The sequence below is a fragment of the Haliotis rufescens genome, unplaced genomic scaffold (assembly GCF_023055435.1).
Source record: "Haliotis rufescens isolate VD_foot unplaced genomic scaffold, xgHalRufe1.0.p SCAF_10, whole genome shotgun sequence".
NCBI classification, from domain to species: Eukaryota; Metazoa; Mollusca; class Gastropoda; order Lepetellida; family Haliotidae; genus Haliotis; species Haliotis rufescens.
The window spans coordinates 43,941,323-43,962,612 of NW_025963780.1; the positions used below are offsets into that span (position 1 = coordinate 43,941,323).

General features: G+C 43.2%; 1 protein-coding gene across 1 annotated transcript; it reads left to right on the top strand.

Moving 5' to 3' along the window:
• The first annotated feature begins 1,352 nt into the window (after positions 1 to 1,352).
• Positions 1,353 to 21,034, top strand: LOC124117877 (protein disulfide-isomerase A4-like). The gene is made up of 11 exons (XM_046479915.2): positions 1,353 to 1,492; positions 2,186 to 2,318; positions 4,382 to 4,504; positions 5,246 to 5,328; positions 6,144 to 6,282; positions 8,072 to 8,277; positions 11,157 to 11,312; positions 12,175 to 12,323; positions 13,208 to 13,364; positions 14,429 to 14,668; positions 16,904 to 21,034. The coding sequence occupies exons 1-11, from the start codon at positions 1,384 to 1,386 to the stop codon at positions 17,308 to 17,310; spliced, it is 1,902 nt and encodes a 633-aa protein (XP_046335871.2). The 5' UTR covers positions 1,353 to 1,383; the 3' UTR covers positions 17,311 to 21,034.
• Positions 21,035 to 21,290: the final 256 nt, after the last annotated feature.

Below are 21,290 nucleotides of genomic sequence, written 5' to 3' on the forward strand. Positions count from 1 at the left end.
GTTTGTCACACTGAATTTACGAAACTCGTGTAAAATTCATGTTTTACTCTTGCTCTTGCTCAGGAAATACAGGAATTCTGACACTCGTTTTGTAAAGGTTTTATGAGACACGTGCTCGTATATAATGACGTTAACAGATGGTTATGACCCTGTCTGGTGTTCGGCTTTAGGGGCTAAACAAGGACAGGTCGGCTCGGAGTCAGATACTGTTTCAGAGTCCGGTATTCATGTTAAACTGCAGCATATACATGTATATATGGTATCTGAGTGAGCTAGCACTAGAAATCGGCATCAGTCCGGACAAGTACAAGCAGCCACACACACACACACACACACACATACACACACACGTCGCTATATAAGTGCAATAATCTTAACGCGACGTTAAACACGTACCTCACTGTAGATAATGATATTAATTGGTGAATGCTGCGTTAAACACCAAACAAACAAACTATCCCTTGGAAAGTGTTCCAGCTTCCATTCCCTACATACTTAACAGTTTTTTTACGTGCGAGCAATTTTTTGTGTCTTCTTATTTACTATTTACTTATTGTGAATGTGTTTTTACAAACGCTGAAAGAATATGTCTTTACAACAAGGAATGGGTACATTACAATTGATTCCAACTCATTCGCCAGTCGCGTTAAATGTTAAATAGTCACATTGAAGATGGGCCGTCATGATCATATAGCTGGAATATATTGCTGAGTGCGGCGTAAAATTAATCAACAAACAAACAAACATTGAAGACGGAGATTGTAAAAGCGTTTATACTCAGTTATATTTATGCTAAATCAAAAACAATATCTGTACTTCAGCTTTGACAATAAATAGTATATAGTTTTTCAATTTATTTCGTATAGGTCTAACCATTCACCAACACACTGATTGTTTTTCGAGTTCAAAGGATCAGCTATATAATCTAGGATATCCTATGTTTGTGGGGGTGCGTTTCACACTATCCCTTAATACTTATGCTGGCTCATATAACAACAAGCACAATGAGCGTTGTTTTATCTTTTAATCGCTACGCATGATCGTTCATGATCGTTCATGGGAAGTGAACCTCAGCTGTTCCTTGGCAGCGTGATAACAACTGAGCTGGATTTCCCAGGCTAGGGAACCTGTCAAAATCCCATTGGATGCTATTTATAGATTGTATTACTACACCGCATTTGAAGTTTTGTTAAGATACATAACATATGCATTTCTAAACTATTAAACAAGTATATATGAAGTTTTGTTATCAACCTCTAGCGTTTCAGAGTGCTTGAGTTGAAATAGCTTGCAGTTTCTTTACTTTACATGCGAACTATTTTGTGCATTAGTACTTCCGGGTTATAGTGGTCTGCCACCGCCACACATGTCAAACTTGCAAACATGGCAAAGATGGAGAAGTTGGCACTTGTGTTATTGCTACTTTTGGGAACTTCTGCACTGTTTGTAAAGTGCGATGACTTGGATGAAGACGAAACCCCCAAAGTACCAGGTACGTTGCGCACTGGCATGCATAATGACAGTGAATGCAGGCGGTAGATATCTTCTGCTTAACGAAGTACCCCTCTTCCAAAATTTGCCTAAGCGAACTTAAAATCATTTAAATCAATATTGCACAGAAGACTCATTCGAATGTTCGCCCATTCACACATTAAGTTACCAACTAAGAGACAGTCCATTGGTTGAATTATTTACTCAATTCATTTAGTCTATAAAGTATCGGATATACGAAACGTTAATTATTTATCCATATTTATTTTAATCCCATTTGTAATTTGTACACGTCATGATTTTTTTCACAAGTACGTCATGCTTAAATTTTTTTTTTTAGAAAATAGACCCTACGTCATGACACGGCGGTAGACATTGGCACTAGTCCTATAGTCCTTGCCAAACTGCCCAATAGTTAAGGTATCATATGCACTAGTAGAAATTTGCCCCTTTTTTAGGGTTTTGTTATATGTTATCATTATAAGGACAGTGGATGAAAACTGTTTGTTTCTAACGATGTGACAGCATTGTCACGTATGCATGTTTTTGTTTTCATAATTTTCATGGTTATTTATTAAGATAACATTACAATAAGTTTACATTTATTAAAACAGAATTTCTTTTATATATTTTTTTTCTTGCCCAACTGCCAGCCACGGTTGTCTAATTACATTCCTCATCTACATTATTTCAGAGGAGGAGTCAGATGAGGGAACCGACAAGGATGGCGTTCTTGAGGAGGAGGATGTCCTGGTGTTAACCAGTGCTAATTTTGATAAAGTTATCAACTCAGAAGACATCATTTTGGTGGAGTTTTATGCTCCTTGGTAAGGAATGAGTTCTTATTATCCATAGCTCTGGTGTTGACCGTGTTAACCATAAACTCATTCTAAGTGAGACCCGTGAAGATTCCGGGGTAGAATAGGTCTTCAGCAACGCATGCTTGTCGTAAAAGGCGACTATGCTTGTCGTAAAAGGCGACTAACGGGATAGGGTGGTCAGGCTCGCTGACTTGGTTGATGCATGTCATCGATCCCAATTGCGTGGATCGATGCTCATGATATTAATCACTGGATTGTCTGGTCCAGACTCGATTATTTGCAGACTGCCGCCATATAGGTGGAATATTGCTGAGTGCGGCGTTAAACAACCAACCAACCAACCAACCAACCAACCAACCATTCTAAGTGAAATTTGTTCTTCCATCATGCTCATTATCAATCCTGTCTCAGAGTATTTTCTTTGTCGCTTAGTTTCGATTATGATTTAAAAATTTGCAAACCAGGGTTGAATGAGGTAGGGGTTGATAAGGCACATCTTTGGGTGGCCCTGGCCGGGTTCTTATTTCATACCTCTGCAAAGCAAATGGTGAATTAAGAGTTGCCTCCCCTTTAATGTTTTGAATAACACCCATTTGTTGCATAAGAATGAGAAGTGTGACACCATCAAAACTGCTGACTTGATAGTGCACACGTCTGACTTGTACACCTGTCAGAACAGTCTATCGTCATTCAGAATTTTGGTGCTTGTGTCATGATTAAAAGGAAGAGTAAAATTGTGTAAACATTATAATTTGACAAACAGTCATGTTTTATGCACAGGTTTCAAACTTGCAATTATCTTTTTAGTTAATTATGCTATATCGATATATCGATAGTCCAGTCAGAGAACGTTTCACAAAACCACCATCCCATTTGCTGAAAACATGCAGGTTTCAGAATTTGCACTGAACGTCTTTTAACACTTAAGCAAAACAAGTATTTTTTCTAGTAAGTATTTACAATTTTGAAATCAAGTCGCCCAAGTCCTGTGCATGTAAGCAGTATGATGGTGAGATCAGTCATACCCAGAACTGGTATAAACATTCATATGAAAGTGATTTACCACTGCCTGTCCTTGTTGATATGAATATGTCTTTTCCTTCATCTGTCTTTCCCCCTCAACGATTTTCTTTGTTTGTCTGTCATGGATGAAATAGCTAATGTTTTCTTTATCTGATTGACCAAGTCTTTGTCTGTGGCAGTTGCAATACGAGCCAAGAACAGTGATCTGATTGGATATCAGTGTGTTCATTACAAGGAGCACAACTCTTCATCTATGAGGTGGTGCCATGATTGAGAAAATTGCGCTTGATGTGGCAAGGGTAGAAAGTAGGCTATGATATAGGCTTAGTGGACAGGCTTGCCTCAGGAAGATGTTTTTAATCAAGCATAACTTTGAGCAGTACCCTGTCAAATAATCCGTGTAAAATCCGGGGGTACGGGTGGCCCAGTTATCTAAGGCGCGACAATTCACTGTGCAGAGTTGCGTCCCTATGATTGTGGGTTAGAATCCCCGTTCCCCCCGATTATGTTTCTAGGTTTGGCAGCACTGTACCCATACTCGTGGGTTTCACCAAATTTGTAAACGTCTGACATCTGCATTACTTTGGGCTTTCCTCCCACATTAAACCGACACGCTGTGATATAACTGGAATGTTAAACCCAACTCACTCACTCACTCAGTGTAAAACCCATTTCACCTCACCCAAGTGCATGTTCTGTTCAATGACTGGGGGCACGGGTGGCCCAGTCGTCTAAGGCGCCGCGATTCGCTGTGCAGAGTTGCGTCCCTTGGGCACGCCAGAAACCTATGATTGTGGGTTCGAATCCCGGTTCGCCCCGATTATGTTTCTAGGTTTGTCAGCACAATACCCGTGCTCGTGGGTTTCACCGAAGTGGTAAACGTCTGAGACCTGCATCACTTCGGGCTTTCCTCCCACATTAAGCTGGCACGCCGTGATATAACTGGAATACTGTTAAAAGCGGCGTTAAACCCAACTCACTCACTCAGTGTAAAACCCGTTTCACCTCACCCAAGTGCATGTTCTGTTCAATGACCAATGTTTCAGGTGTGGACATTGTAAGAGTCTGGCACCCAAGTATGCCAGCGCTGCCAAGACACTGAAGGACCATGATCCTCCAATTCCCCTCGCAAAGGTCGACGCCACTGAGAACGAGGATCTGGGTACAAGGTCAGTACTGAGTTTCCACTAAAAGTGTTGCTTGGGTTGGTAATTTCAAGGACTGTTAGTCCCTGTGTAGGGTAGAATAATGGTATACTTGTAGCCATTATCTGACCTGGATTACAGCAACAGCCTCTTGGGGCATCATGGGGAATTTATGTAAAAATAATGCGAATCCAGTACTGATTTGTGTGGTAACACCATTGTGACACCATTACATGGACACAGTTATCTCCCTTGGGCTATAGAAGCAATTTGGCTTTGCACTAGGCTTTATGGTCTGTTTTACAACAGCTAGTCGTAGCCTGGTATATTTGTGTCAAAATAGCAACTTAGGCTTAAAAGAATAAGAATTGGTTCTCAGGCAGTGGCTTTTGAAAATATAGTGCAGATGGGTGGTGTGTTTTTGTTGTTTTAGGGGGAGGGGGGTGTTAAAACTACTATGTAACCTCATAAACAGTTGTGTAAAATCAATCTGGGAAAGGGCCTCCCTACATAAATGTATTCCTTCATGAGTAAAATACTGGAATACAGTATTTGAATACCATTGGACTGGGAATATATGAGAATTTTTTGTTTTTCTTAAAAATGGAAATAAAAAACAAAATGTGCAGCGAACTTTATGTTGATGCAGGAGGTGCCTGAGAACCAAGCCTGTTATTTTTTAGCCTTATCTGACATAACACACAGGTCTTGGTGACAAGGGTATGATTGCCCTGACTGATGCTGTCATGTATGATTTTCCCACAGATTTGAGGTGTCAGGTTATCCTACTCTGAAGTTCTTCAAGGATGGCCAGGCCTTTGATTACGAGGGGGGAAGGACTGAGTTTGGTAAGTGCTGTGCTGCCATGTCTGCAGCTGATGTGACGTCAGTAACCCTGTAGACCCGTGAAGATCCGGGGTAGAATAGGTCTTCAGCAACCCTTGCTTGCCGTAAAAAGCAACTACACTTGTCGTTAAAGGCGACTAAGGGGATCGAGTGGTCAGGTTAGCTGACTTGGTTGAAGCATGTCATTGTATCCCGATTGCGTGGATCGATGTTCATGACATCAATCACTGGATTGTCTGGTCCAGACTCGATTATTATCAGACCGCCATCATATACATGTAGCTGGAATATTGTGTTAATGTTTAACAAACAAACAAGAGCAAACTATGAAGTTTGTCTTAATTAGTGCTAAAAATTAAAATTAAAGAACACCAGGGCTGTGGGCAGTCTATGACAACTTAACATTGTGCACCATCATCGGCAGGAACTGTGCCATTGTTGAGAATCTAAAGGAATCTCACATTTAATTGATGTGTAACAAAACAGTGTGGTTCCGATTTGTTCATGTCGATAAGGGACGACCCCTGCTGTCATGCTGAATGTTGCTAAAAGTGGCATAAAACTGTGCTCACTCATGTCGATAAGGGACGTCCTCCTGCCGTCATGCTGAATAATACTAAAAGTGGTGTAAAACTATGCTCACTCACTTATGTCAATATTATTTAGAGTTACCAGGTTTTTTATCAATAAACATTCACACTTGGTCTGCTTTGAATTCTGTGTTCACTCAAACAGGGGATTTGTCCGATTCTAATGTAGCAAAGTATCGAAGCAAAGTAAGAGATCTGATGATGTTGAGATTGCTTTCTGCCACCAGATATTGTGAACTATATGAAGGAGAGAGCTGACCCACTGTGGCGGCCACCGCCCGATGCTGTCATGACGCTGACCAGTGACAACTTCACCGAGGTCGTCAACAGAGAGGAACTCATCCTGGTGGAGTTCTATGCCCCATGGTAAGTTCTACACTACACTAGACGACACGACACGACACTACGCTACGCTGCACTACACTACACTACACTGTGCTACACGACACGGCACTACACTGCTACATGACACGACACTACAGTACACTGTGCTACACTACACTACACTCTGCTACACTACACTACACGATACTACACTGTGCTTCACTACATTACACTACACTGTGCTACACTACACTACACTACACTGTGCTACACTACACTGCACTGTGCTACACTACACTACACTACACTATGCTATACTACACTACACTACACTACACTGTGCTACACTACACTACACTGTGCTACACTACACTACACTGTGCTACACTACACTACACTATGCTACACTACACTACACTGCTACACTGTGCTACACTACACTACACTACACTACACTACACTACACTGTGCTACACTACACTACACTACACTGTGCTACACGACATGACACTACACTACACTGCTACACTACACTACACTACACTGTGCTACACTACACTCTGCTACACTACACTACATTCTGCTACACTACACGACACTAAACTGTGCTACACTACATTACACTACACTACACTGTGCTACACTACACTACACTACACTGTGCTACACTACACTACACTACACTGTGCTACACTACACTACACTACACTACACTAGCAGGAAACTTATTACCAGCATAAATATAACCATCTTCAAGATTGGTTGGTGGGTTTGTTGTTGTAAGCAATATTCAACCAAGTCGGCGAGCCTGACCCCCGTTAGTTGCCTCTTACGACAAGTATAGTCGCCTTTTTACGGCAAGAATGGGTTGCTGAAGATCTATTCTACTCTGGATCTTCATGAGTTACCATCTTCACGAGGCAAGAGCTTCCAGTAGCCTTTATATTAATGTCTTGTTTCCACCCTTGCCACATCAAGCCCACTTTTATTGTGCTAAATATGATTGGACTGTCGCACATGTCGATAGTCCAATTTGACAGCATTTCACAAAATCATCATCAACGACTGGTACACCTTCATCTGAAAGTGATTTATAGCTGCCTGTCTGTTGACATGAATATGTCTTTTTCATCTTTTAAACCCCCCAATGATTGCCTATGTTATTTTGTCAGGGATAAAATCGCGAATGTTTTCGTTATCTAATCGATGAGGTCGTCCCCAATGGTAGTCGCCATTTTTGTGAAGCTGTACAAGATGTGAAGACCTGCATCACTTCGGGCTTTCCTCCCGCATTAAGCTGACATGCCGCGATGTAACTGTAATACTGTTAAAAGCTCACTCACTCGCTCATTGTGGGGCAGGACCGAACCACTAGATACTCCTGCTGCCGGTCACCTATCCAAGATCTCTCCATTGCCCCGGCGTTGCTTAAAAAACATATTATAGGTCATAAACAAACATGGAAATGAGTTCCTATACAATGCTTAATATAGTGACCCTGGGGTAGAATATCTGGGGTAGAATAGGTCTTCAACAACCCATGCTTGCCGTAAAAGGTGACTATGCTTGTCATAAGACACGCCGCGTTATAACTGGAATATTGTTAAAAGCGGCGTTGAACCCAATTCACTCACTCACCCACCCAATTTAGTTGTGGTGGGAGAATGTGGTCCCAGTACCTCATGGTTGTTGTAACAGCTGAATTATTGATTTGATTAGCAATGCTGTCATGCACTATATTTTCAAAAGTCAGAACCGATTCTTTATTGATTTAAGCCTTGTCTGCTTATGGTGCGGGTTTTTTACATTTTCGTCAACGGTAATGTTTCAGGTGTGGACACTGTAAGCGCCTGGCCCCCGAGTATGAGAAGGCTGCCAAGACACTGAAGCAGCGCCAACCTCCGATCCCCCTGGCCAAGGTGGATGCAACAGTCAGCGCCGAGCTGGCCAAGGAGTACGGAGTGTCAGGATACCCCACCCTGAAGATGTTCCGTAAAGGTCGGGTGTCCGAGTACAAGGGAGAGCGGGAGGAACGAGGTGAGGCTGGCAAGGGGGGTGAAGTTGGCATTTGTGTACGCTGCTCATGAAGATGTGGGGATATCAGTTTACAGTCTGTCCCCAGCATCTTTGCTGGTTGTGTAGCAGGGCGTGGAGTCATCCCACAGATGACATCCTTACCTTGTCAGCTTGCTGATGGGGTTAACCTCTTTGGTCATGTGGACAAAGTGTCCGACCTCTGATCAGAAGGTCCATGGATTTCGAATCCAATCACGGGACTTGGAAATTTTATGGCCCAACGTTGGGCGCAAATGTAGAGGCCCGTTGGCAAGCTGACAAGGTAAGGATGTCATCTGTGGGATGACTCCACGCCTTGCTACACTGACAAGGTAAGGATGTCATCTGTGGGATGACTCCACGCCTTGCTACACTGACAAGTAAGGATGTCATCTGTGGGATGACTCCACGCCTTGCTACACTGACAAGGTAAGGATGTCATCTGTGGGATGACTCCACGCCTTGCTACACTGACAAGGTAAGGATGTCATCTGTGGGATGACTCCACACCTTGCTACACTGACAAGGTAAGGATGTCATCTGTGGGATGACTCCACGCCTTGCTACACTGACAAGTCAGGATGTCATCTGTGGGATGACTCCACGCCTTGCTACACTGACAAGGTAAGGATGTCATCTGTGGGATGACTCCATGCCTTGCTACACTGACAAGGTAAGGATGTCATCTGTGGGATGACTCCACGCCTTGCTACACTGACAAGTCAGGATGTCATCTGTGGGATGACTCCACGCCTTGCTACACTGACAAGGTAAGGATGTCATCTGTGGGATGACTCCATGCCTTGCTACACTGACAAGGTAAGGATGTCATCTGTGGGATGACTTCACGCCCTGCTACACTGACAAGGTAAGGATGTCATCTGTAGAATGACTCCACGCCTTGCTACACTGACAAGGTAAGGATGTCATCTGTGGGATGACTCCACGCCTTGCTACAGTGACAAGGTAAGGATGTCATCTGTGGGATGACTCCATGCCCTGCTACACTGACAAGGTAAGGATGTCATCTGTGGGATGACTCCATGCCTTGCTACACTGACAAGGTAAGGATGTCATCTGTGGGATGACTCCACGCCTTGCTACACTGACAAGGTAAGGATGTCATCTGTGGGATGACTCCATGCCTTGCTACACTGACAAGGTAAGGATGTCATCTGTGGGATGACTCCACGCCTTGCTACAGTGACAAGGTAAGGATGTCATCTGTGGGATGACTCCACGCCTTGCTACAGTGACAAGGTAAGGATGTCATCTGTGGGATGACTCCATGCCCTGCTACAGTGACAAGGTAAGGATGTCATCTGTGGGATGACTCCACGCCTTGCTACACTGACAAGGTAAGGATGTCATCTGTGGGATGACTCCATGCCTTGCTACAGTGACAAGGTAAGGATGTCATCTGTGGGATGACTCCATGCCCTGCTACACTGACAAGGTAAGGATGTCATCTGTGGGATGACTCCATGCCCTGCTACACTGACAAGGTAAGGATGTCATCTGTGGGATGACTCCATGCCTTGCTACACTGACAAGGTAAGGATGTCATCTGTGGGATGACTCCACGCCTTGCTACAGTTGTACGAGGTGATTGGGTTGTAAGACTCAGTCACTTGGTTGATTGTGCAGTTGTGTCATCATACCCAGATTGATCATCGCTCAATCACTGGTTTGTTTGGGTGAGTGAGTGAGTATGGTTTAACGCCGCTTTTAGCACTATTCCAGCAATATCACGGCGGGGGACACCAGAAATGGGCTTCACACATTCTACACATGTCGGGAATCGAACCTGGGTCTTCGGCGTGACGAGTTAACGCTTTAACCACTAGGCTACCCGACTGTCCCGGTTTGTTTGGTCTAGATAGGATTATTTAGAGATTCAGTGGTTTTATTGGGCGTCATCATACCCCAAATGCATACATCACAAAAGTAGTCACTGGATTGTCTGGTCCTGGCTTGACAGGCTGCCTTCATACAGTGGAATGTTGCTGAGTGTTTTAGATGTGAGACAAACAACTGAAACAGCTTGTGTTTTCATCAGCGGTTTACCTGGTCCTGGCTCCGGAATTTCCAGGCAGCCATGGTGAAGTAATTGTGGCGATACTTGACATTCACTCACTCACTCACCCTATCCATAGTGTGGAATCGGTGAAGTTCAATCTGTACATGCTGTCATGCGAAACATGAAACGTTCTTTCACGATCGCCGAAATTATTGTGTCCTATAAGCATACAAATTGAGAATGGACTCAAATAATTTACATGCAGAAACATAACATATAACCAAGTCATTAAATTTATCTGTCTTGTAGGTTGTATGTTACATACAACTGACATTTCTGTTCTGGTAAGACGTCCAGTTGAGGGTATCAGTGATTGATTTAACTTCTTGAAGTCCCCATCTATACATAGACGGATCCTGATGGGAGATGCAGAGGGTCAGGCCCCCCCCCATCCTTGAAACCCAGATGTAGTATGTTGTAGGAAAATAACCTGAGAGAGGATTGAGAGCCCGACCTTTTAAAATTGTAGGAACCACCCTTGCTATAAAAGACTTGAGGCTTCTAAGTATGAGCAGCGATATGACATGATGCTTCTTGGACAGAAAGTAAATCGTGTCAGTGTCGCCTGCCATGGCTCCCATCTTCATGCCTTGGACCCCAACAATGTATTACTGAGAGTCCCCAGGACTGAAAACTAGATGGACCCATGTAAATCCCTTCTAAAACCTTAGGGAACCAGTTTTACTCGTATTTTAATACAAGGCTTCATTTCCATTGATCCAGTCTCAATATTGCTGAGAATCTCCTATTGCTGAAACGTTGTTGACTTCCTCTCCCCCAGGCATTGTGGGATACATGATCCAGCATCAGGGCGAGGCAGCCAAGGAGCTCGAATCTGACAAAGCAGTTCGCAACTACATGAGTGACGACGACATCAGCATCATCGCCTTCTTCAGCAGCAAGGACGACCCTAGACTCCAGATGTACATGGATGCAGGTCAGTGTGTGATGGCATTGTCACGATACACGTAGTCACAATACACGTAGTCACAATACACGTAGTCACGATACACGTAGTCACGATACACGTAGTCACGATACACGTAGTCACAATACACGTAGTCACAATACACGTAGCCACAATACACGTAGTCACGATACACGTAGCCACAATACACGTAGTCACGATACACGTAGTCACAATACACGTAGTCACGATACACGTAGCCACAATACACGTAGTCACGATACACGTAGCCACAATACACGTAGTCACGATACACGTAGTCACAATACACGTAGTCACGATACACGTAGTCACGATACACGTAGTCACGATACACGTAGTCACGATACACAGTCACGATACACGTAGTCACGATACATGATACACATAGTCACCATACACGTAGTCACGATATACATAGTCACGATACATGTAGTCTAGATACATATATTCATGATACACAGTCACGATACACGTAGTCACGATACATGATACACATAGTCACCATACACGTAGTTACGATATACATAGTCACGATACATGTAGTCTAGATACATATATTCATGATACACAGTCACGATACACGTAGTCATGATACATGTGGCATGTTTAGTCACGATACACTTAGATATTCTTTGTCACTTTACACTTAGTCCCAATACTTCTTGTCACACTTTCTGATGCTCAGCACATAGGGAATTAAACCAAGACTGGAGTCAGTATACTGTGTGGGAGGAGGGCATGCACCTCATTCAAGTGCAGTAATCTTGCATTGTAATGTGCAGAATGTGGAATGGGGTCTCTTACTGTGTGTGTGTCAACCCTCGTTTATGTTGTATGTGTCTTGTTTTAGCCAATGATATGCGGGATGACTTCAACTTCGCCTTCACGTTGTCGAGCGAGGCCAGGAATCGCTACAAGGTGAACCCAGGCTCCGTGGTGGTCTTCAATGCCGAGAGATACTACACCAAGTTCGAACCAAAGTGGCACATTCTCAACAAGGTAAGCAGTTATCCCCCTTAGATAGAAATTCCTGTTTGAAAACCAACTATTTTTATGATATGTTGCAGCATCAGCTAAAATTTAAAAAAAAAATATTTACATTACGAATTTTGTTTGAGGTAACACTTTGATTTTGTATGCCAAAGACCTGGGTTCTATTCCCCACATTGGTATATTGTGTGGATTTGTGGTGTACACCCTGAAATGTCTCGAACATGTGAAGTCTCAAACACTCACGTGGACATGATGAAGTTCGATCAGTGTGTCTAACTGTGCTTCACATTTAGTGTTCAGTGGCAGCTTTTGGCCGACTGTATATTGAAAGGAACCACCTCGATTAATGAGGGACCTGCTACAAATCATGATAATCTTACCTACACAAGCCTGAAAAAATTGCTTGCTCCAATCTTGCATAAAATCAATCAGGCACCAAAAGAAGACTTGTGCTTGATGTATTGGTGTGGCAAATGATTTTCTGCAGTTGATGCCTTAGAGGCAAATTTAACTTCTGTCTCTGAAGTAATATTGTAACAATTAACAGTATGAACAATTTGATGGAATTGTGAAGAATTATTTTCTTATAGTTTATTGCACTCCTTCAGTTGCATGGGGATTATGGTGCTGCTCAGGTCCCTAGGGCCCTGTCCAACGGACCGATCTCAGCGCAAAGACAATCATAACTCCCATATCTAGACATAGACCTAAGACAATTGTCGCATTATGATCACTTTGCGTCTGTAATAAGATTGGACAGATGAGACTTGAGTCTTGAGACTTGTGATGTGTCAGCAGTAGATTGGTTACGGTTTTGGTGTCAAGAGTCAATTATTGAGACTTTTTGTTGGTCCAGTTTAAACCCAGTATGTCATCATCGCTATTTTCAGGAGGAACTGACGTCCGAGGATGTCTCAGAGTTTGTGAAGGCACATCAAGTTCCACTTGTCGGCACATACGACAGGTCAACAGAAAGACGCTACGACACCCTCAAACCACTGTGCTTTGTCTTCTACACAGTTGACTGGAGCTTTGACGGCAGAGAGGGTGTGTTGCCTTGGATGTTGTTTACAGACTCAAATATAGAGGCTCCTCGATGTGTTTGACTGGCGAAAGAATGATAGTTTTAGGATGATACTCTGCTTTCCATCAGGAGATGAAACAAGGACTGGACGGCTCTGAGTCGCCATGTTAGGTAGCCATGTTAAACTAGGGCATGGTATCTTGGTGGACTAGCACTATAAAACCGACATGAGTTCGGAGTAGTACAAGCAGCCACACACACTTGTATGTTTGATGCTATTTTAGAGCAATCGTCACGATATGGCTGAAATATTGCCGATGTGACGTAAAGCATAAACTCACTCACTCACTATTTTAGCGCAATAATCTTAAACCCCGATCCAACGACCTCTAAGACCTGCGACACTTTGGGCTGTCCTTCCACAACACAGCTTGATCATTTGTTATTTGGGGGGGAGGGGGTGGAGGCACCTAAGATTTTTTAATTATTTCATTTGTTATAGAAGAAAATCGACTGGGCCCACGCCACATCCACATCCACACCAACACCGGGGGCATGGCGTGGGTTTAACCAAAGTGGTAAATGTCTTAGACCTGCATCACTTTGGGCTTTCCTCCCACATTAAGCTGACATGCCGTGATATAACTGGAATAATGTTAAAAGCGGCGTTAAACCCAACTCACTCACTCACTCCACACCCACACCACATCCACAACATACCCACCAACCCCGCACCACACCACACCACACCACACCACACCACACCACATCCACAACATACCCACCCACCCCGCACCACCACACCACACCACACCACACCACACCACACCACACCACACCACACACCCACACCCACACCCAAACCACACTTCTACCAGGAAATTAGATGTTTGTCCCTTAAGCTCAAGCTGTCTGTATCGTTCACACTACCCCCGTGTCATAACTGACATTTCCTGTTATTTATTTCATGGCATTGAGAGTGGGAGAAGTATCTTTGCGAGAAAGTAAACAAACCAAATTGGTTGTTTAGTTTCAGTCCCTGTCCATATTTTGTAACAATAACATGATTCTATTTCTTGCTCTTCAGCCACACAAATATGGAGGAGGAAAATGGCTGATATCGCCAAGGATTACAAGAATGAGATCTACTTTGTTATTGCTAACGAGGAGAGCAACGACGCTCTGATCAAGGACTTCCAGTTTGAAGAGTCAGGCGAAGAGATGAACATCGGTATTGTCGACGGCAAGCAGAAGAAGTACCCAATGGAAACATTCGAAGACTTTGATGCTGATGACATTAGAGAATTCTTGAACAATTACAAGAAAGGTAAAGCTGTATGTGCAGTATAGACAAGGCTGTCTCTCTAACCTGTCAGAGGAAAGTCGGTCCTTGCTGAACTTTCTCATGTGTCATTCATATCTACCAGTATCTCCTGTGTTTCTCCTTGTGTGGTTCCAGGGTAGAATAGGTCCCCAGTATCTCCTGTGTTTCTCCCTGTGTGGTTCCAGGGCAGAATAGGTCCCCAGTATCTCCTGTGTTTCTCCCTGTGTGGTTCCAGGGCAGAATAGGTCCCCAGTACCTCATGTGTTTCTCCCTGTGTGGTTCCAGGGCAGAATAGGTCCCCAGTATCTCAAGTGTTTCTCCCTGTGTGGTTCCAGGGCAGAATAGGTCCCCAGTATCTCATGTGTTTCTCCCTGTGTGGTTCCAGGGCAGAATAGGTCCCCAGTATCTCATGTGTTTCTCCCTGTGTGGTTCCAGGGCAGGATAGGTCCCCAGTATCTCCTGTGTTTTTCCCTGTGTGGTTCCAGGGCAGAATAGGTCCCCAGTACCTCATGTGTTTCTCCCTGTGTGGTTCCAGGGCAGAATAGGTCCCCAGTATCGCATGTATTTCTCCCTGTGTGGTTCTAGGGCAGAATAGGTCCCCAGTATCGCATGTATTTCTCCCTTTTGAGTTCCAGGACAGAATAGCCCCCAGTATCTCATGTGTTTCTCCCTGTGTGGTTCCAGGGCAGAATAGGTCCCCAGTATCGCATGTATTTCTCCCTTTTGAGTTCCAGGACAGAATAGCCCCCAGTACCTCCTGTGTTTCTCCCTGTGTGGTTCCAGGGCAGAATAGGTCCCCAGTACCTCATGTGTTTCACCCTGTGTGGTTCCAGGGCAGAATAGGTCCCCAGTACCTCCTGTGTTTCTCCCTGTGTGGTTCCAGGGCAGAATAGGTCCCCAGTATCTCATGTGTTTCACCCTGTGTGGTTCCAGGGCAGAATAGGTCCCCAGTACCTCATGTGGATTCTCCCTGTGTGGTTCCGAGCAGAATAGGTCCCCAGTACCTCATGTGTTTCTCCCTGTGTGGTTCCAGGGCAGAATAGGTCCCCAGTATCTTATGTGTTTCTCCCTGTATGGTTCCAGGACAGAATAGTCCCCAGTACCTCCTGTGTTTCTCCCTGTGTGGTTCCAGGGCAGAATAGGTCCCCAGTACCTCATGTGTTTCACCCTGTGTGGTTCCAGGGCAGAATAGGTCCCCAGTACCTCCTGTGTTTCTCCCTGTGTGGTTCCAGGGCAGAATAGGTCCCCAGTATCTCATGTGTTTCACCCTGTGTGGTTCCAGGGCAGAATAGGTCCCCAGTACCTCATGTGGATTCTCCCTGTGTGGTTCCGAGCAGAATAGGTCCCCAGTACCTCATGTGTTTCTCCCTGTGTGGTTCCAGGGCAGAATAGGTCCCCAGTATCTCCTGTGTTTCTCCCTGTATGGTTCCAGGGCAGAATAGGTCCCCAGTATCTCCTGTGTTTCTCCCTGTGTGGTTCCAGGGCAGAATAGGTCCCCAGTATCTCCTGTGTTTCTCCCTGTGTGGTTCCAGGGCAGAATAGGTCCCCAGTATCTTATGTGTTTCTCCCTGTGTGGTTCTAGGGTAGAATAGGTCCCCAGTACCTTATGTGTTTCTCCCTGTGTGGTTCCAGGGCAGAATAGGTCCCCAGTATCTCCTGTGTTTCTCCCTGTGTGGTTCCAGGGCAGAATAGGTCCCCAGTATCTCCTGTGTTTCTCCCTGTGTGGTTCCAGGGTAGAATAGGTCCCCAGTACCTTATGTGTTTCTCCTTGTGTGGTTCCAGGGCAGAATAGGTCCCCAGTATCTCCTGTGTTTCTCCTTGTGTGGTTCCAGGGTAGAATAGGTCCCCAGTATCTCCTGTGTTTCTCCCTGTGTGGTTCCAGGGCAGAATAGGTCCCCAGTATCTCCTGTGTTTCTCCCTGTGTGGTTCCAGGGCAGAACACAGGGTTTCCAAGATCCAATTTGGCATGAGGGAGTATAAATCCTGTTTAGCGTGATGATCAAACTTTTCCGGTATTTAAGGAAGCTGTTGTTTGCAAAACCATGTTGGTGAATAAACACAAGCATGGTTCAGTGTTCAGTGTTTCTGCCACATAAAAAAAATTGGTAATAATAAAACTGTTTTACCTTACCTGATGCTACACAGTCCTATAGGTGTATCGTCAGGTAAGTAATATAACATGTCATTTAATCATTAATGCTCATTATTCATAAACAGCATGTTTGTTTGTTTGTTCAGGCAAGGTCAACCCAATCGTCAAATCTCAGCCAATTCCAAAGAAACAGGGGCCTGTCATCACTGTTGTCGGTAAGACCTTTGACAAGATTGTCCGAGACAACAACAAAGATGTCCTCATCGAGTTCTACGCCCCCTGGTGCGGACATTGTAAAAGTCTCGAACCAAAGTACAAGGAGCTCGCCAAGAAGTACAAGTCTACAAAGAAACTTGTCATTGCAAAGATGGATGCCACAGCTAATGACGTGCCGGAAGACTTCAAGGTTGAAGGATTTCCTACTCTATTTTTTGTTCGATCTGGAGATTCAAAGCCGGTGAAGTACGAGGAGGGGCGCGAGGTTGAAGACTTCAGTAAATATCTTGAAGAAAATGCCTCTTCTCTTGGTAAAAAGGCCAAAGAAGAATTGTAACATTTTAGATTATTTTATTCATTTAATTCATTCAATTCATATCATGAACATTTTGTGAATGTGAGAATCTTATTTTGCGAGGGACCACTTTGTTTTAATATAAACAATTTCTTTGTTTTGGGTTGACCAATCTATGTGCTGTTACCATGGTTACATGAATGATGTTAATGACATTATGTAATGAGGTTGAATTTCACGGTATGATGTTTTACTCCGATGTATGAATCTTAATGTAACAGTATTGATGTTTACTTTATGCGTTGTAAATGAGAAATACACACATGGATATGTACGAAACAGAAAATAGTTTTGTTTCCTTGACATCTGTTGCATGGGTGAGATTTGATTTTCATTGTTGATTGAATCATGCAGGTACTGTCTGCTTTCATCAGTGTTTGATTAATATTCTTGGTAAATAGTGACAAACTTGACAATAACCATTATATTTGAAATCAAATTGGCTCAACTGACTCGTGGAAAAATGTGAACTGTCAGGTCTTGTTATCTCCTAATATCCGATGGGTTCGAATCCTGGTTTGCCCCGATTATGTTTCAAGGTTTGTCAGCACCATACACGTGGATTTCACCAAAGTGGTAACCGTCTGAGACCTGCATGACTTCCAGCTTTCCTCCCACATTAAACTGACATGCTGTGATATAACTTGACTACTGTTGAAAGCGGCGTTAAACCCTACTCACTCATTCCGATCAGATCTTTTACTCCATTGCGATGACATACACCGTGAAGATCTGAGGTCGTGTCAGGTGAACATTCTAAAATGCCAATCAGCTTCAAATCTGGTACTTTTTTCAGTATGGGAAAACGAAGTGTTCTAACCACCGTATCTGATATCTGTATTTTGAAAGTTTTTGTGTGAAACCAATTATTTTTGTACAGCACTTGTCCTACTGGCTGTTAGAATTGTTTGGTGTACCATCATGTGACCGAGATTCTTGTCCAGAAGTTCAGATTAAGAAGACATATTGAAATGGTGTTCTGAGATTCGGTAGTGTTGACCTCCAAGAGATTCTTTGCCCTGATTGGTTACTTCTATACCAAATTCTTCGTGTGAGAGGTCACATGTTACTGTCAAGGAGAGTATGCATCCAATGAAAGTCATCTCAAGAAATTATGCATGTGGTTCTCCCACAAAGTGCCTTACTTGATTCACCATGGTAACCATGGTGACCCAGTTACCTTGTGTTTGTATGTCTGTAGTGTGAATAGTGCTGTCTGACACTAAATATTCACTCACTCACTCAGCCTGCTTGGCTAATGAAGAATTTGTGTTGATTTTTACTGCTGATACATCCACTGGAATTGAAAGTCTTATCACATCCCTCTTTTTTTCGATAATACACCCTTTTCCAAAAAAGTTATTTTTATGTAAAAAGGAGTGTTTGATTTAAAAAAAAATCCAATTTCTTTATTTTAATCACAGCTTTGGATTCCTGTGCTTCCACCGTTGACTCATCTTCACCACATGCAGCTTTAGTGCTAGGGAATACTGTGCGGAGGTTTATGTGAGATTCTCCTTGTTGCGAATTAACTGACAGTAGGTCATGTGACCCATCGTGATCTATAGTGCAAGTCATGTGACACTGCCTCCATCACTTGTGATAATTTGTGTACTTAATGCATTGGAACTACAAACATTCTTCACTTGCAACATTTATTGTTATAGTCGTGGTACTTCTGTTATTTCTTTTTGAGAATAATAATCAATAATTGAATTGTCTTGAGTATAAATTTTAGTCATTTCGCCTCAGGTTTTACCACCATCGTAAAATAAATGTCATGTGGGTCTCCCCACCCAAGCGTTTTCTAGTTTCTCAGAGAAAAACTGTGAAGTGTCTCCCAAGACATATTCTGTCACTGACAAGTATTCCATCCCTCCTTACAATATTGTCGTAAAAGGCGACTGACAGGATCAGGTGGTCAGACTCGCTGACTTGGTTTTGAATGTCATCATATCCCAATTGCGTGGATCGATGCTGGTGATGTCAATCACTGGCTTGTTGATTATTTACAGACCACCGTCATATAGTAAACATTATTGTGCTGATTTTGTAGTCACTTCTTTTCTTTTTTCTTTTTACATGTAATGTATTTTGTGAAGGGGAATTCCATTGTGACATAGTCAGGTCAGTGTCACGTGATATCCTCCAGCCTGCGGGTACTGCTCAGTGGCTACCTTTAACCCATGATGATCCGTTATCCCTCAGAACTTCATTGCCATGATCGAGAGTTTCGAATCCTATTGTGTTTTTAGGATTGTCAGTGCCATACCTGTTGTCGTGGGTTTTATCAAAGCGTTAGATGTCTTAAACCGTCATCTCGTTTGGCTTTCAAGCTGACGTGATATAACTGGAATATTGTGCAAAATGGCGTTCAACCAATATCACTCACAGAGCTTCGGTTCTGTTGGGTTTTTTTAGTGTGTGAAAGTGTGCCTGTGTCAGTTTGGGATTTCCTGCTATTCTTTATTGAAATGATATCACTGAAATACTGTTTTAAAAGCAAAGAAAGCTCAACATGTTCTTGTTAATAAGGGCGGCCTGGTAGCCTAGTGGTTAAAGCGCTCGCTCGTCACGCTGAAGACCCGGGTTTGATTCCCGACATGGGTACAATGTGTGAAGCCCATTTCTGGTGTCCCCTGCCGTGAAATTGCTGGAATAATGCTAAAAGCGGCTTAAAACAACACTCACTCACTCACTCTTGTTAATAAGCAACTGTATCCCCATCTTGTTTTGTGTTGATATAAACTCTTCCTGGTAAATGCTTGGTATTACAGGAAGTGATTGTTTGTTTGCTGTTTCCCAATATCCTTGTTAATGGCTTTGATCGATCATAAGAAGTTCAACTTGATTTAGATGTGAGTGTGTACTTATACTTCATGTTCTTGTCTGATTGACGAAAGATTATTTTAAGTTCCATGGTGACAATAAATCTGAGAGTACTCATATCACCCTTGTTGTTAAAGATATCCCCAGAGTAGTGCTTAGTGTACCTGTACAAGCAACACATGTGCATGCACATAGCTAATTAACAAGCAAGGCATAATCCCGACTGGAGTATTAAGTATAGTGGCAATACAGATACCACGGTGGGTGTTGAGTAGTAAGGTTGGTGGGGATGAAATATTTGATTTATGACCTGTAGGTCAAAAGCATAGATTGACCCAATCGAAAGCAGGTGGATCATCATTTAACCTGTGTTGTTCATGTTTTGAAGTCTGTGAACTGAAGTCAGGAATGATGTGGCTGAAATTCTGTAAAATACCCATCTAGTAATATCCTATATTTGCCACAAATCTTAGTCTATTGTCAAACCTGTGCTCTTCAGATCCAGTGTCTTGATTGATGGTGTCATCATACCCCTGAGGACGTGGATCATTGTTCATAGTATCAACCATTGGCTTGTCTGGTCCACACAATTATTTGTAAGCCACCATCATACAGCTAGAATATCTTTGTTTGCTGCATCAAACAACACCTGCACACACTCACTCTCTGTTCCCTACTGACAGCTGTATTAAGCATGTTTTCCCTTTAAAGAGCGTTATGCCACACACTTTAGGGGTAGATTGAGGTTAGACTCTTATTGTTAGTGCATTGGGTTAATAGTTTTGTTCATGTACAGTGTTAGTGATCATCTTTGTGGAATGAGGTGTAGAAGATGTCTCTGTCAATTCATGCGGAATAAATTGTTTTTGTTTGACAATATTTTCACTGTTTTTGTATAGTTGTGGATGTGCAACAAATTGAATGAGGTTGGTCTGTGGGTTCGATACACCTGCACTTGTGGCTTTTACTTGAGTGGTAACATCCTTGATTCAGATCAGCCTACCTATGATGCTTGGTTTGGATAACCCTAAGATCATGGATCATAGTCAGGACAGTCTGAACCATGAATCATCGTCAAGGCAATCCGAGCCAAGGATCATGGTTGAAGCAAATCAAATCAAGGTTCATTGGCA

Excerpts from the sequence above, each read along its gene's own strand:
- LOC124117877 (XM_046479915.2), top strand. The coding sequence starts at position 1,384 with ATGGCAAAGATGGAGAAGTTGGCACTTGTGTTATTGCTACTTTTGGGA. Across the intron at positions 8,278-11,156 it reads GGGAGAGCGGGAGGAACGAG|GCATTGTGGGATACATGATC; the intron begins GTGAGGCTGGCA and ends CCTCTCCCCCAG. Across the intron at positions 14,669-16,903 it reads CTTGAACAATTACAAGAAAG|GCAAGGTCAACCCAATCGTC; the intron begins GTAAAGCTGTAT and ends TTGTTTGTTCAG.